The 16,509-nt window shown below is 36.4% G+C and overlaps 1 protein-coding gene across 3 annotated transcripts in view; it reads right to left on the reverse strand.

The window, feature by feature from the left end:
* Window positions 1–509: 509 nt before the first annotated feature.
* LOC101855018 (transaldolase) overlaps window positions 510–16,509 on the reverse strand; it is a 24,627-nt gene continuing 8,627 nt past the window's right edge. For 2 of the 3 annotated variants that reach the window (XM_005097650.3, XM_005097649.2), the window contains exons 3-10: window positions 10,631–10,754; window positions 9,955–10,062; window positions 9,043–9,174; window positions 7,628–7,688; window positions 6,345–6,459; window positions 5,159–5,288; window positions 4,490–4,557; window positions 510–2,911 (exon numbers count right to left, since the gene is read on the reverse strand). In XM_005097650.3, coding sequence (XP_005097707.1) covers window positions 2,748–2,911; window positions 4,490–4,557; window positions 5,159–5,288; window positions 6,345–6,459; window positions 7,628–7,688; window positions 9,043–9,174; window positions 9,955–10,062; window positions 10,631–10,754 — 902 coding nt within the window. In that variant the 3' untranslated portion in view covers window positions 510–2,747. Of the gene's footprint in view, window positions 2,912–4,489; window positions 4,558–5,158; window positions 5,289–6,344; window positions 6,460–7,627; window positions 7,689–9,042; window positions 9,175–9,954; window positions 10,063–10,630; window positions 10,755–15,180; window positions 15,428–16,509 lie in introns of those variants that run through there. The other variant, XM_005097648.2, reaches the window with a different exon arrangement.

The following is a 16,509-nucleotide window of genomic DNA, read 5'->3' on the forward strand; positions in this document are numbered from 1 at the left end:
GGTCTATGGAATCAAAAGTTGCCGTGTGCTAGGCTCTACACAGCAACATAACTTTTTGGTAAACAATCGAGATGACACAGGCGGACATTTGAACGAATCGGGTCTTTTTTTTACACAGCTCATCACATGCAGGCATTTCAGGCACTACTTGTGACTTCTCTTTATACATTACTTGCTTAGTGTCTGTAATTATCTACACAAAACCTCAAGTTTGCTATAACGATCACTCGGATTCAACGAGATTTTAGGTCAGGCCTGGCGACCTCGTTGAATCCAAGTCATAACATGACCCTACAGATTCTGATTCTCTCCACCCCCCCCCCCCCCTGCACGTTGCAAGTTTTGTTTCACAATTATGAAACCCCCAAGCTGTTTTGTCCTTTGACCTTGAACAAGTTTCAATGTGAAAAACAATAAATTTAAAGTGTTCAATTAACAAAAGTAGAATACCAGTCCTAACAACCCCTTAAATTTTTCTTTTATATAAAAAAACACCAGGACATATTATATAATAGTAGTCATTTATTCTTTATTAAAAACACTAGAGAACAGGGTGAAAATCCAAATGCTGCATATTTTTCTTCGCAGAAAGATAATCATGTAAATAAGCCAAAAGCAGTTATATCACAAACATAGCAACACACGATATGAGACCATGGAATACCTTGTCATAATACCCAAGGATAGGAATAATAAATTCAGATGAAAGCACAATAGATGTGTATAAATGGACTTTCATGAGATGATTCTTCAACAAAGAATTAGTTGGTGATGTCAAATTCCATAGATTAAAAGAATTTAAACAATGGCAGCTTATTACAATTACAGGATACACAGCTGTAAAATCCCAACACACTCAGGAAGGTAAATGCTGTAGTTAAGGCAGGGGTGTGTACATTTCAGTTTTCAAAACTCCAGCACTTGAGCTAAAGAAAACAGATGAGCAAGTGATGAAATTCTGATTATGAACTGGAAATTATATACAAAGTTTGTGCTACACGCAAGGAGCTAATACTACTTTGTTAATCAAATAGCATATCCAATAACCAACTGATGTATTTCTTTCCAACTCATGAGATTTTCATAATTGAAAATGCACATAAAATGTAAAGAGAAATGATCGTTTGAAGGATTCTGACAACAAAGTAGTAATAATAGTGATTGTTTTTTTGTTTTGTTTTTTTAACGGTGTTTTTACACCACCATCGACCCATTAACACAATTTAGATCGATTAAGAGGTGAGCTTTCAACTATCCTGCCTGTCAGAGTCAACTCAGGCTGAGAGTGAAAGGGATACATCTCAACTGAATGACCGAGATACTCTATAAAATTTTTCTTTCAACTCGGGTATCTAACGAGTCTACTGCGTGCAAAAGTTCATCACAGATCATGCCTATGATTTAGTGATTATAATCATTTTATGCCCCCATTCACATTTTAGATCAATTAAAAAGGCAGGCTGCCTCAACTCTGCCTGTTGGGTCCAATCCTGAGAATTTCCAATGCTCACTCATTACGTGTTTCCAAACTATGACAAAATTAAGAGAGAAAAACTGCCTCTTTTTCATGATAACAAAACCGAGGTTGCAAATTGTAGGAGTAGACAACACCTCTAATATGAGGCAACTGTAGCAGATCGAGTTATATAGTACCGATTTAACTGCTCAGCCTGGGAAAAGTAAAATTCTTTCAAATGTTCCAATTTCTTCAATCCATAAGGCTGTCCCCGTGGTTTTATGCACCCCGCATAATTTAGCAAAATTTGATCACTTTTTGCATAATTTCAGATTATTTTCCTTTATCTTTCTTTGTTGAAATTAACAGGATGGCATAATTTCACATTTTTGGGCTCAGTTTGCAAAATTTCAGAATTTTTTTTGCATAAAACCGCGGGGACAGATAAGGCATAGATCTTTCATAAATCAGATCTGTCACAAAAACAAGCCTTCAAAGAAAAGTAACAAGTAAATGCAAAATATAATTCCACATCTACTCAAAGGATAAGTAAACGGAAAAACCTTTCTTTTTGAAAGTGAGAAAACAAATGACAATCCAATATTCTGGCTGGGTACATATGCCTTTTATTTAATTATTTTTTTTTTTACAATAAATCAAAGGCCAACACTGTGGGAATGCATGGGACAACCTGTTTTCTGAAAGCTTTTGGCATTGTCTGAAGCAGGCTAACTAGTAGATCTAACCCGAAACAGTTATGTTCCACAACATCCACAGGCATGAAAGTGTAGTTTTCTTCTTCACTACATAGCTTTTTCTTTTACTTTGACTTTGAATGAAGAAGAACTAATTTAAAATCAAAATAACAGAACAGGATCCATATGTCTTATAAATCCTTCACTACAAAAACTGACAAATAAAAAAGGCAAAGCTGCAGGAACTTTATATTTATTGATCAGCATTAAGACAACAAATGAACACTACATATATCTAAAGAGTAGATAAGCGTGTTCAAAATAAACCCCATCTTTCCCTCAGTTTGAACAACTTTCCCTCAGCCACACATCAAGTACCAAGTATCCGTTTGAATAGCTTTCTTTCATACATTTCAACATCCAAAATAAACAGCCATAGACAGCAAAACATTAGTCTCAATTCTAGTTTGCTATTATTTCTTACTTCCGTTTCCAGAAACTTTTCCAGTGTTCATTAACAACAACATAGCATGGCATTAAAAAAACTAATGTAAGTGTAGAGAAAGGCCAGGGATGTGGGCTCCCCTTCTCCCACTCTACTGAGCCATTCTTTGCCTGAGAACATTCTCCAGTTTGATAGCATCAGCAGCAAATTTACGAATCCCCTCGCTCAGTTTGTCTGTGGCCATCTGATCTTCATTCATCTGCCAACGGAAGACTTGCTCTGTCACATTCACTTTGCCGATGTCAGAAGCTTTGGCTGAGGACAAAACAGAACAAATATGAGCATCATGACCAGTTTATTTTTCAAGGAAAAAGAAGCACACTGACATGATATAGGTAGCATAAACACGGCCTCGCTGGCACTTGCGGCCTTCCGACCGCCTGGCCCGGTATCGGTGAAATCGGGGTAATTCCGATCGCTGTTTCTTTGCTCTTTCCCTAAAAAACACCAAATGCCGTACATCTTGTAAAAGTTCAGCCTTTCCTCGTTACAATGGTGTAAGTTGTTTAAATGTCCAATTATTAGGAGCTGGAGAATCGCTGAGGAAAGCGAAGCCCCTCGAGGTCGGCCGGTTCAAAAGTTGACACGTGTGCATTCAAATGCTTCGCGGAACGAGGGATGATTAAATACCGTCTTTTCATTGTCGGAGAACTGTAGAACTTTAAACGGGCTTTCCCGTGGCACATTTTTGGCCTTTGGCGTTTAAATAGAAAGCCTTGAAAAATACCGTCAAAACTTTTAAAGATCATTTTTACACTAAATATGTAAAATACCGACTTATAAAAGGTATCAATTAAAAATCAATTTATTTTCTATTAGAATAAAGTAATCAGCTTGGAATTATTTTGCATCAATCCTTCCGCGAGACTCGGAAAGCATGTGACCCCCCCACGCGGGGTACACTACAGTATAGAGCTGACTTGTTGAAATAACGACAGATCATCGTGTTTGACGCGATAAAATACTGATTTGTAATGGTCTCGGTCTTGAAAAAAACTAGGCTCCATATATTTGTTATAGTGATTGTACTGTTAATGTGGAGATGTTTAGTGCATTTGGTACACTTTTATTATCTGTTAAACATGGGGTTGCAGCCAGTGACTGACTTTTAACAAATTCGATCAAATTTTAAACAAATACCATTTTCTTAAAAATTGATTGAGAGGTTAAAAAATGGTACCAAAATGCTCAGTGCATATAGGCCTTTCAAATGGAACAGATAAATTTGGCATACAGCTACTTAGAAAATTTAGTTTCTGGTATATACACGATAATTAGCTGGAAAAAAAAGCAAGATAGACACACAGAAATAACATAAAAGTAAAAACAAGATTTTAGAACCACAAGGGACCTACCAGTGGTGTTCTCCAACCATCTGCAATTCTTACACTTAAGTAAAGTAACCTGAAGCTACAGCCCTTATAAAACACGGCAAGTACAGATACCAACCCACAGCTAATCCACAAAGCCCTGTAAACTACAGAAAAACTAATAACATGAACTTCATAGGACCTGAGAATTTCTTTGTGCTATCAAATCTTGCTACTAAAAGAAGTTGCAATGCATAAAATAAAGAGAGAACATCAAATGGGGATTAAACAAAAACAACACAAATTCAATCTTCAATGCTTTGGATGAACTCTTCTTCGATACAACAAGCTTCCCGCCCAAAGACCATCATAATTAACATCCCACATCTTGGGGTATTTTCTGCGATGCATAATCATGATTGCTGTACCGTTCTTTTGGCAGAGTGCAGAACAAGCCTGCAACCGCTATACCAGTCTCACAGTTTCAATGGATTGAAGTAAAAAAAAACTCCTCATAACTCACCAGTATCTGCATTCAGGTGTGGTTTGATCTCTTCAGTAGACTGTGCCAGCTTGTCCAAAAGGCTTGGCCTGCCGGGTTGAAAAAAAAAAAGCACAAAATGTAACAAAATAAAATATTAATCAGAAGGACCCCCTCAAGCCCAAACACATGTTTTAAGCATGACTGCCTTCACCTGTCTGAGCATAAAACACACACCTCAGCATATGGTCATGCACATCCAGTAGTCGAGAGACACAGGAGCTTTTATGAATAGATCCTAAAGAGGCACGGCTAAAAGCATGAACCTTTACCACTATTATCTGTATCAGCAGGAAAATTGAAATTCTTTTTTTTTTTTGGGTTGTTTTTGAGGTCCCTTATTTGTGCTTGTTTGTTTGTTTTTCAGGGAGTAGGTGGTAAATCCTAATACAGAGTAAGGCGATAGACGTTTGATAGGAAAAAAAGGAGCAAACCACACCATAACACCCACCAACCAATCACCTTTAGGGATGTATCCAACAAGGTCACATAGGCCCCAAAAGGCAGAGTCAAATCGCCCACCCTAAATGGTCCAAATCATGCTGGTACCGGAGTAGAACATCCTGTACAATCGTAATATTTTCATGAAACTGTCAAGACGACATAGTTCAAGGAAATACTCAATCATCAGCCTTCAAACCACAAACTTACGAAATGGTCAAAAGGTCACATCCAGCCAGGCCCAGAATTTCGCCAGTGTTTCTGAAAGATGCTCCCATAACAACTGTCTTGATACCAAACTTTTTGTAGTAGTTGTAAATTTTCGTCACACTTTTGACTCCTGTAAGAAACAATTATTAAAAGTGAACAAACAGTTTCAAAAGAGTCTCATAACATGTATTTCATAACATTTTTTCAATGACACTGAAGGTCAATGATCTAAATTCTACATGAATTCTGCCACAATAAAATTTCTTATACACACTGACCTTAGAGGTGCCTACCGGATGCCAGAAAAAAACCCTGAACTTTTCCTGCCCAGTGGGAATGGGAGAAGGGGGACTCAAAATTCTCACATCATATGACTTTTTAAAAAACCAGACAATTTCAAATCTGGATTTCCTAATTTATCTGGATATCGGCAACTCTGAAACATTACAGCTTCAACGCTAGCCAGAGTTATATTAACATAATTTAAATCAATTAGGATAAGACAGTCTAGAAACTGGCAGAACTTGGAAATCTTTTTCTTATATTACCAATTTTGCTGTATGTGTTTTGATACAAAGATATGACAAAAATTTGGGACTTTAAAATCTGTTCCCTATGCATGGGCATACTTCGCTAGGTGCTTACTTCTCACTATGTCTGTGCTACACTTTTCTTTTTTGCTCTTTTATTTTCACTCTCTGACATGGTTGATTATCTAAAAAGCATTTAATAGTTTTTTTCAAAGGCTGCATTTCTTGAAAAGAGCTTAAAATGTATCGAAGTACAACATGATAAATGATATAACTTTCATGATTCTCGACAGGAGGAAATGGTTATTCTGGTTATGTCAGGGATGCAGAGGCTGAAGGGCAAGAACTCAAATGGCCGTTGAATCGGTAAAGTAAAGTAAGTCAGGGAGGCACCATAGTTTTTAAGAAAACTGAAAATTTACGAAGTTGCATTTGCAAACAATGAAACAGACAAAATAAAAGGACACAATTAATACGCGGTTAAAACAGAAAAAAAAGTATTGAGAATGAAAACTGTTGTTCTAGTAAAAATAAAGGGAATAATTCGAACAAAACAACAAATATGGCATTCCTGCTATTTGTATGTCGTACAAAGAAGCCTCATTCTTAAAAAGGAACACATAGGCACATCATAACCAAATGACCAAACTCTGTACCTGGGTCTTCAAGGGACTCAAAGGACTTCTTGTCAGTATTTGCCACGAACCAGTCCAGAATTCTCCCAACAAAAGGTGAGATGAGAGTAGCACCAGCTTCAGCACAGGCAACAGCCTGAAAGAAATTTAAACCAATCTGTCACTGAACTTACACAAAAGTAAATCTCACAAGTCTGCAACATTTATTCCAAGACAATCTGTCAATCAAAAGACGAAAATGTGGCCTACGAGGACCACAAAAAAAGACTATGAAATTATGAAGGACGCAAGAGGAAAAAAATGTCAAAGTCTCAGCATATCATATGGTAAGAATATATAGTAAAACTAGATATTCCATAAAGGAAAAGGTACTACAATTGAACCAGATCTAATGATGACCTGTCAAAGACAACATCTGTGCAAATGACGACTTCCGACTCCCCTCCTCGTGTTTTTTCAAAAATATATGTGCCACATCGTGGTGAAATCAGGCGCTCGTCAAAATAATGAAATGAAAGAAACCCATATTTTTCCGCCCATTTGGCAATTTTTATCAAATCTTTGTTTTTTGGCTCAACAGCTTTTATGTTTATTTAAAAACACAATTCTGTGTGGATTTTTACTGAAAAACGATCACAGGCAAAAAAACTTAATTTTCAGTTTCCAAACACTCTCAAGCAAAGGAAGTCACCAAACTTTGACGCCCATTTTCTCAGTAATTTTACCTCTGAAACCAGGCGACCCCTACCTCCAATTGCAAACATCTCGACTTCTATTCAAGATCAAAGGATGTTTTTTTTTCATCAAAAGCAAGACAAATCAACAACATTTAGGGTGTTACCAATACTCCACACACCTAAAAAAAATGACGAATGCCTGATTCCTCTGCATTGTGACAAATATATTACAACAAAGACATTATCCTTAAGGGACAGCACAATAAATCTTTATGTGTATCAAGCACTATACAAAGTTACAATGTGAAGTCTTATTGCTATTCTGTTATATAATCTTGCGACACTGAATATTACAAAGAATGTAGAGCTACATATCATATTTAATCAAAGCACTACTATGGACTATTACACCCTCCCCCTTCTTCCCTTTCATATAGAACCACAAGACAATTTAAAAAATCACCCCCCTTATCCTACTACTTTAAGCAGCAAAATTTTAAGAGGAAAATTCCTTGAATTCAGGATAAAATATCAATTTTTCTCCTTGTAAAAACCAAAAACCAAAACAGAAATGACATTATCAAGATTTCGTAAAATGATTATGCAGAACAACTTGAGTTGGCTTACCTGATAGAAATTAAATATGAGTGTCATGTTGCAATGAATCCCAAACTGAGATTCCAAAATCCTGAGGAAGACAAGTCAAAGGGAAATTGAAATTCTCTCCAAGACAAATTGATAGATAAATGTGAGTTTACAAAACTACTTTTCCACCATGGAAACAGCAGTTTTTTCCAATTTGTAGATGCTATAAAATATTAGTAAATAAGTCTTCTTTTATTCAAATGTTTTAATAATTTACCAACAAAAAAGAAAACATACAATTTATCCAACACCTTTGGTATATTAGTTAAGATCAGAAAACACTTCTCTCCATTGGAATTCAAAACACAGTATATTATCCATGAAATAAGAGTGTATCTGATAAATTTAATATATCATGGGCTTCTTAATCTTTAAAGCCCCAGTCGTGTGTATTTCCCTCACAGGGCACTGGCCATCTCAAATCCAGTCAGGTATTTTTAACTTTTCAGAGACAATTTGATAAATATTCTTCGTGTCATCTTCTAAAACTTCAAACAAAAGCAGTCTAGAATTTTTTTTATCATCTGCAAATATTTACAGGTACAATTATCAAGGACTTCAATATTAGCTGGGCAAGGGGGAAGTGAGGGCTAAAAATAGCCCAGTGCTGTGAGTGTTAAAATTATGATATACATTTTCACTTGCAACACCTTTCCAACTTACGCCCTTTCTTACTTTACTGCTATTACTCTTTACAACTTTTAGGTGCAGTGTACTGTCAGCTCAGTGGGGATCACTGGGCTGAGGTGCAGATAACCTGGTGGGAACATCACGAAGTATTTATAACTTTAATGTATTCTTGGCCCTCAGCCCCTTTCACTCGGTCCTCTTGGAGATGGACATTGAATTCAGAGGCCCTGCCTCCTAACCTTTTGAGCCATGACCTTCTTATGCTATCGTGCCCCTCTGCCTGAGCTCCTGAGTGATAGATTACTAACATTCATGTGATCATCCGAATCATTCCATCCCACTCATTGTAGTCCCTATCATTACTAGCATCTGAATTGGATCTTCAAAATAATCAGTAAAGTCTTGTATAATAAGCATGGTTTCCTCGCACATTTTGTCCCAGGCGGGCTTTTTTGGGGATAGGGTCTCGCTCACTGCTGTACCGGTGGCTAGGCATACCAGCAGTTTTACGCACCACCAGTGTTCCAGTGGCAAGGGCTCAAAGGGTTAAATAACCACACAGTTCTAAAAGTGGTGTTCAATCTATACAGCTATATTCATCTCACTCCTTTTAATTTGTAAACTTTAAGTAAAGTATATTTGAATGGCATCAGATTTCCACAAACTCTATGGCCAAAACACTACTTTCCCTCCAATTTCTTTTTTACTCGATTAAAAACTCATTTTTTTACTCTGATCAGAGAGCACAGTATCAACAAGTGACTTACCTGGCAGCTTGCACACCTTCCCATGTGGAAGCGAGTTTGATGAGAATTCTTTCTTTCTCAATCCCAGCATCCTTGTAGAGCTTGATCAAGGTCTGTGCCTTCTGAACCATAGCCTCCGTGTCAAACGACAATCTAGAGCAAGACCAAACACAAAAAGGCATTAAGTTACTTTTAAATTTGGTACATCCCTACCTGTTAGAAGATAACATTTTTTAGCTTCTCAAATAATACCCAGCACCCCTATGGCCTTCAAATGTTCAGATTTACCAAGTAAAACACAACAAGAATATTATCTTTTACAGTCAAGATTCATTATACAAGAATTCATATTCAACACAAAACTAAATGTTAAATTATCTTCTTTTAATTCAAAATATGTTATCGTAAAAAAACAAAAACAGACACTCTTTATCCAAGCATGCTAAACAGTAATCAGACATATGGTAAGGTGCAGTTCTGTAATACACCTTAAAAACTTATCAAATTGCAGTTACAAATTATAAAATTAGACACTTGTTCTCCCAAAATCCAAACAATTTTACAAAGATTTGTGCTCACAACACAATATTAGTTTTACAAACTAAAAAATAAACTATAAAAAAAAGAAATTTGATCCATGTACATTGCAAGTACTATCATGCAGGAATAGTTTTAGTTTAAAAGGGTTTGTGACTTGTGACTATTTCTTGTACAAAACTATATGCCACTGTAATGTCCCTTGTAACAGTGCCTTTCCTCCACTTGTGAGCGAGTTGCTATAATTAAAACTACCACACTAGCCAAAGTGAAGACACACTGACCACAGTCAAGACACACTGCAACAGTTGACAGAACTGGTCACAGTCCAGATACATTAGCTACAGCCTTGAGAACAGTAACAAAAATGACCAGAAACTCTTTCAACACACATACCTGGCATCGACTTCTGTGGAGACACGTCCGGGGATAATTTTGAGGATTTCTGCTCCGAAATTGACACAAACTTTGTCCATGGCATTGCTGAGAACTTCAGGCTCCTTGCTGTAATAATTATAAAACACATCAGAATGATAGCAAGAGAAGAGAAGAAAAAAAATCCATAACCTGTAAAACACAAAATGCCAAAACATTTGAAGATTCAAATTTTGTTCAGTTTTCTTTGAGCTTCCAAAGCAAAAAAAGGCGGGGGAAGAAAACTTGACATGAACTAATTAAAAATTAACTGTTTGCAGATGAATACAGTATTTACACTGGGTAAGAGTACAGGAATGGTAACTGGAAAGTAGCCCAAAAAACACAACTCACAGGTAAGTCGCTGGTAAGTAGTCCAAAAAAAAACTACCCACTGGTAGGCCTACAATAAAAAAAATTTTAAAAAAAGAAATATCTATAAAATATAATGTCAAGAAGATCCATAACAAACCAAAAATCCAGAAATAAAATTCAGTATGAAACAAAACAAACTTAACATGTTCTTTACCCATTTTTTATAGTGCCAAGAACAATATGATGTCTGGCTTTACCACGTGAAGAATGAGGTAAAAGAAGCAGCTGCTTTTTAAAGTGCCACTAATTCTGCACTTAAAGCATAGTTGTAATCCTAACTTACCCTCCAAGTTTCTTTGCATATGACACTGCTTCATCAATAAGTTTCTGATAAGCTGGCATGTTGGCAGCAGCAAAGATCAGTGACGGATTTGTTGTTGCATCTGTTGGCTTGAACTGCTTCATGGCTGAAATGTAAAAATGTAAAGGGAAAACGTTAGAAAAGAAGATGGCGATTCAACGGTCACATTTTGTTTTAGAAAGTGTTATATGGCATATGTGCAACACAATTAGGTCATTTGTTGAGTACCGATAAAGGTGTTACAAGGGAGTGTACACAAACGAAGTGATTATTCGGACTCGAGTCCGAATATGAAAAAATGTTATTCGGACTCTGATTCTTGTCCAGCATGACATCACTTCCGACTTCCTGTGACTCGTGAATCCGGCTTCCTGTCCTGCCTCACTCGTGACTCGCCTCAGGCTGGGTAGAGACCGGGATCACTTCGGGCAAAAAGGCGTTTTGTGCAGGAGCCGAGTTTTAATCTTATTATGAATTTGAGGCCGGCCTGAAAAGTTATAGCGCTTCTAATATATGTTTATTTGTCAAGAGGTCATCAGAAGCAATTAAAGATGGCTCGTTAGCGTGTGTCGGGGTCGGATGGGCGGCCTGCACACGTGTGGCTGTGTGCGTGTCGGGGAGGGTGGTGGGGGGGGCACTATCGGTCCGGGCTTTGAACGTCGCATACGCGTCAGTCTTTTTCCCCCCGGCAACTGATCATTATTACAATAATAAGCTAGTCTTGACGTAGATCTACGTAATGAATACGTAATGAATTGTGTGCTGGTCTATGGAATCAAAAGTTGCCGTATGCTCAGCTCTACACAGCAACACAACTTTTTCTTGGTAAACAATCGATATGACACAAACTTGTGTATTTGAACGAATCGGTCTTTTATTTTTTTTACACAGCTCATAATATGCAGGCGCCAGGTGGTCTGCTAATCTTCAATTTTACCTTTTTCTACAACAAAGAAAGTGGGAAACGTGGGGGGGGGGGGCGTATCAATGAGGCGGCGGGCATTGGATCGGCAGATAAGGTGTGGGGGAAACTTAAAAAATGGCGGAAAATTGGAAGCACTGAACGTTAGATCTATATAGAACGAAGACACTTCCTTTTTTCGGACCCGAGTCCGAATAACGACGGCCGTACACAAAACACAAAAAGATTAACACATAAAAGGAGGAGTATAGGAAAGAAGGAGCAAACCACACCAGAACACCTGCCAACCACCAATCCACACTACAATACACGGGTTTTGATCTTTTATACATTAAAAAGGAAATTTAATAGGAAGAATATAATTCAAACATGATACGATATACAATACAAACTCAGAATAAATGTGTTGACAAAGTCCGTTTTGTTTTAGTAGAGGTTTTACGGCGCTCGCAACTCTGCAAGGTCATATGAGCGCCAGAAGATTAGAGGTCTTACAAGAAGAGAGTGACAAACATAAAAAAGAAGGAGGGGATGGACGATACATGTTTTATAAGAAAGAAGGAGCAAACCACACCAGAGCACCCGCCAACTACCCACTGACAAAGTCTGGAACACAAAATTAAGAATAATCTGTTTGAGGAAAGAAATCACTTCATTTTATTCATTCAGTCTTCTCCTCATTGAATACAAGAACTCGAACCAAGTTACAGGATCTTCCATCCCACTCACCCACCAAAACCTATGCAACCTCTCTAACTGAACTCACTCTTACTCTCTTAAATTTCGGAGTAAAAAACAGAAGAATGATTGCTGATTGATTAGCAACAGTAGTAGAGCTTTTGCCAAAAGGAGGGGGTGTTTGCATGAGGACTTCTTAAATCAACCACTACTCATGGAAAAATATGTTTTCTTCTGAAAACTTTATGCATATGGCAAGGAAATAAGTTGGTCAAGCTGCATGAGCAAGAAGATTGATGTGTGCATCTTATATCTCTTCGTAGAAAGATAATAGTACTAAAAATAGGGCATTTTTTACTCATCCTGAGTGCACACGTGTAATTGTATGTTAAATACAGAATATATTGTTAATCTTAAACTATCAAACAGTAGTGCATTCAAACATTGAAAATAGTTTGTATACACCATCATAACAGCGCGTGTCCATTAAAAGGGTTTTATTTTTTTATATTGATGATGTTATTGCTGAGTAAAATTTATAAGTTCGTTCATAACTCGTGTCATAATTACATCATCAGACTTTCCAAGGTCTAGAAAACCCAAATCGTTAAACATATCTAAACCGGGGAATGACCGGTATTAAACATTGGTTTGACATTGATCCATCAGAAGGGTAATTTTCCGCTCCATCGCATGATTTTGCTTAAATTTGACTTTGATTGAGATAATCCAGGTTTGTCATAATGATGTTATGAACAAACACTTTATGATATTTCTGCAAAATATCATTGGAGGGACTTCCCACTGTTTCACAACATCCTTTTACATGGTGGAATGAACATGGAAGAGTAGCATGCTGATGACTCAAAAGAGAAGCGAAGAAAAGGCAAAAATATGCTTGTCATAATGGATTGTCATCATGTTATGAACGTGACAGTGTGTCATAATGGTTATGAACGAAACCTTATTCCTTGTAATTTACAGTTGTTTTGGAATATATTTTTAATTTTAACCCAACTAAAGGACAGAATAGACCTTGCATACATTTTGATATTTTGATTTTTATCTTAAAGTGTATGGGTGTGGATTTTAATTAGTATTATACTTTTGTAGTAATGGTTATGAACGAACTTCATATTGTACTCTGAGGGCTTTCCAGAGTTGATAAACATTAAAAACATGTACACAGATACATATTATGAGGAAACTTTCATTTAATATAAAATTTTAAAGTAAATGACAGGTCAAAATATTAATTTTTAGGTCAAAACTGAAGTTTGTCATAATAGTTATGAACGAACCATTAAAGGTATTCTAAGGGTTTTTCAGTGATTAAACTTTGAATTCTTCCAACATATAACCTTATTTTGAGGAGAGTCTCATAAATTAAAACAATTTTATGTGAATGACGGAACAATAAGTTAATTTTTTGGGCCCAAAGTAAAATTTGTCATAATAGTTATGAACGAAACAGTGTGTCATAATGGTTATGAACGAAACCTTATTCCATGTAATTTACAGTTGTTTTGGGATGTATTTTTAATTTTAACCCAAGTAAAGGACAGAATGGACCTTGCATACATTCTGATATTTTGATTTTTATCATTATAAGTGTATGGGTGTGGATTTTAATTAGTTTTATACTTTTGTAGTAATGGTTATAAACAAACTATTTATAGTCCATTTTATATATTTTGAGGGCTTTTCAGTGTTAATAAACTTTAAAAACATGTACAGAGATACATATTATGAGGAGAGTTTCATTTAATAAAGGTTTTAAAAAATGAATGACAGATCAAAATGTATAAATTTATAGGTAAAAATTTAAGTTTGTCATAATTGTTATGAACGAACTATTTTAAAGGTACTCTAAGGGTTTTTCAGTAAATAAACTTTGAATTCTCCCTACATAGAGGAATCTATCATATTTTAAGGAAAGTCTCATAAATGAAAACCATTTTATGTGAAAGACAGAACAATATAAGTAAATTTTAGGGGCCAAAAGTAAAATTTGTCATAATAGTTATGAACGAAACAGTGTGTCATAATGGTTATGAACGAACTTTAAATTTATGCATAACATGCCGTATGACCAGTTTGCATTTAAAAATAGCTGTTCAATGGTCGTTCCTTTATCACTTGACTATAATTAGACCAGAGTGTTATTTCAGACAACTCTAGTCAATGAAACTTGACATAATTGATAGTATTTTGGTCACTTATTGTTCGTTCATAACTATTATGACACAAAAAAGTAATTTTATCAAAAATTAATAAAGATTTTTATAAACTGTCAATTCTATGTATTTTTGGAAGTTATTTGCTGTCTCAAAATATAACATCAGCCTAGCTGAAGAAATGAACTTTGAGTATAAATTATAAATTTGTGTCATCATTGTTATGAACGAACTTTTTGCTATTTCCGTCATTCAAGTCAGAATTACACCAAGACCATTGCATATACAGCTTTGGCAGTTACTGGGCCTGAAAGAGCAATCATTAGGCATTAGGCTATAGTATATAATATGGGTGATTAAAGAATTATAACATAAAGTTGATTTTGGACCTCATTTGTCACACCCAGGTATCCCACCTTTTGGCAAATGCTCAGTAGTAGTAATGTAATTAGTCTATTACTGGGGAATAAAAGCATTAATTAATTAAGCAACAGCCTGATCTCGCACCTCACACTTTATGGGGCAGTGACTTCAGTAAACTAACGGACCTTGAACTAACATGATGTATTACAAACGAGTAAAAGTTATGCTTTTATGGATTAACACGTCACAAATCAATGCTAGTACACAAGGGCAAAACGTTATAATACTAAACGAAAGTGGCATAATTGCATAATAACGACCGGACAGACCGGTTATCAGCCCGTGTCAACCACACTGCAGACTATAGAAGACTTTAAAGAAGAACAACAGACCTTCAAAGTCTCCAGTGTCCGCAACAACTGTTGTAATTTCTTTGAGCTGATCGAGAGCAGACACTGCACGTTTCTTTGCCTCAGACATTTTGTAAAATAGTTGAACAGATCTCTAGATCTAGTATTGATGACAAATTAAAATGCAACAGATCTGCCTGCCACTGTACGCAAATAGGAGTACAATCCCCGGCCGGCACTCGAGCAAGAAAACGGACAAACCACACGGGCAGCGTAAAGAGAGAGAACTAGGCTAGAGTACAGCAGTACCTGGTTCCGGTTTACTTTCGTATTCTAGCCTTGGCTATTTGTGGAATTCGAGATATCGATACTACAAACACGCTTCTGGTGGCTTCACGATACTATTGATTTCACCGTGATGATGAAGGAGATTTTGATGCACACACATCTTTTCCGTCCTATCCTAGACCTCCCCCCTTTCTACTGAGCTTGAAACCTAGTTTTTAATGTCGCCTGAAAATTCGCCTTATCCGCTCTAGCGTGACATGCACAGGCTAAAATTCTGTTTTGAAAACGATACTATTTATTCAGATGTCAGGCCTAATGTACGTCATGCTTTGTTAACCTACAAGTAAGAGGCTATTATCTCTTCCAACACATGCACGCAGCTGGACTACAAAATACACAAGCTAATTAACATTGTTGTACTTTTGTTTGTCTCTTATTGTGTGGAGTCATACATGCCTACTCATTAACAACAACAAAAAGTTCAACCACGCTAAATCACAAATTTTAAAATAAATGTGTTCTAAGAACTGAGAAGGAATAAACTACATACTAGGCCTGGCGCAAAGAGTCAATTTTAAAGAGGTTGGTCCTGCGTTACAAGGGAGCTCCAGAACAATAAGAAAAGAAAAACACGTTTCTATGATAATGGACTAGATATTTAGTGAGAATAAACATACCACGACACGCAAAATAAGTTTTTTTTAAATTAGTAAACGAAAACAAAAAAGCAATAAGAGAAACGTAATAAGTAGTCTAGTGGATCTATTTAACGGATGTAATTAAAATTAAAGTAAGTATCGTGTGTTATTTAGCTTTGGACCTACAATATCTCCTTTTCAAAAGTATTATAATAAGCACACACAAATTACCAGGGTCGACCTCAAAGTATGTCCTACAACAAGACGAGGTGCAAGTAGACAAAATTAAACTTAATAGAAACAGCGTGACAAATTTGAGACCTTGCCCGGATTTAAACGATTTCTGCATATGTGTGTGTGCGTGAGTGTTTGTGAGTGTGTGTTTGTGTGTGTTTGTGAGTGTGTGTTTGGGTGTGTTTGTGAGTGTGAGTGAGAGAGAGAGAGA

Source organism: Aplysia californica, unplaced genomic scaffold, assembly GCF_000002075.1.
Source record: "Aplysia californica isolate F4 #8 unplaced genomic scaffold, AplCal3.0 scaffold00160, whole genome shotgun sequence".
NCBI lineage: Eukaryota > Metazoa > Mollusca > Gastropoda > Aplysiida > Aplysiidae > Aplysia > Aplysia californica.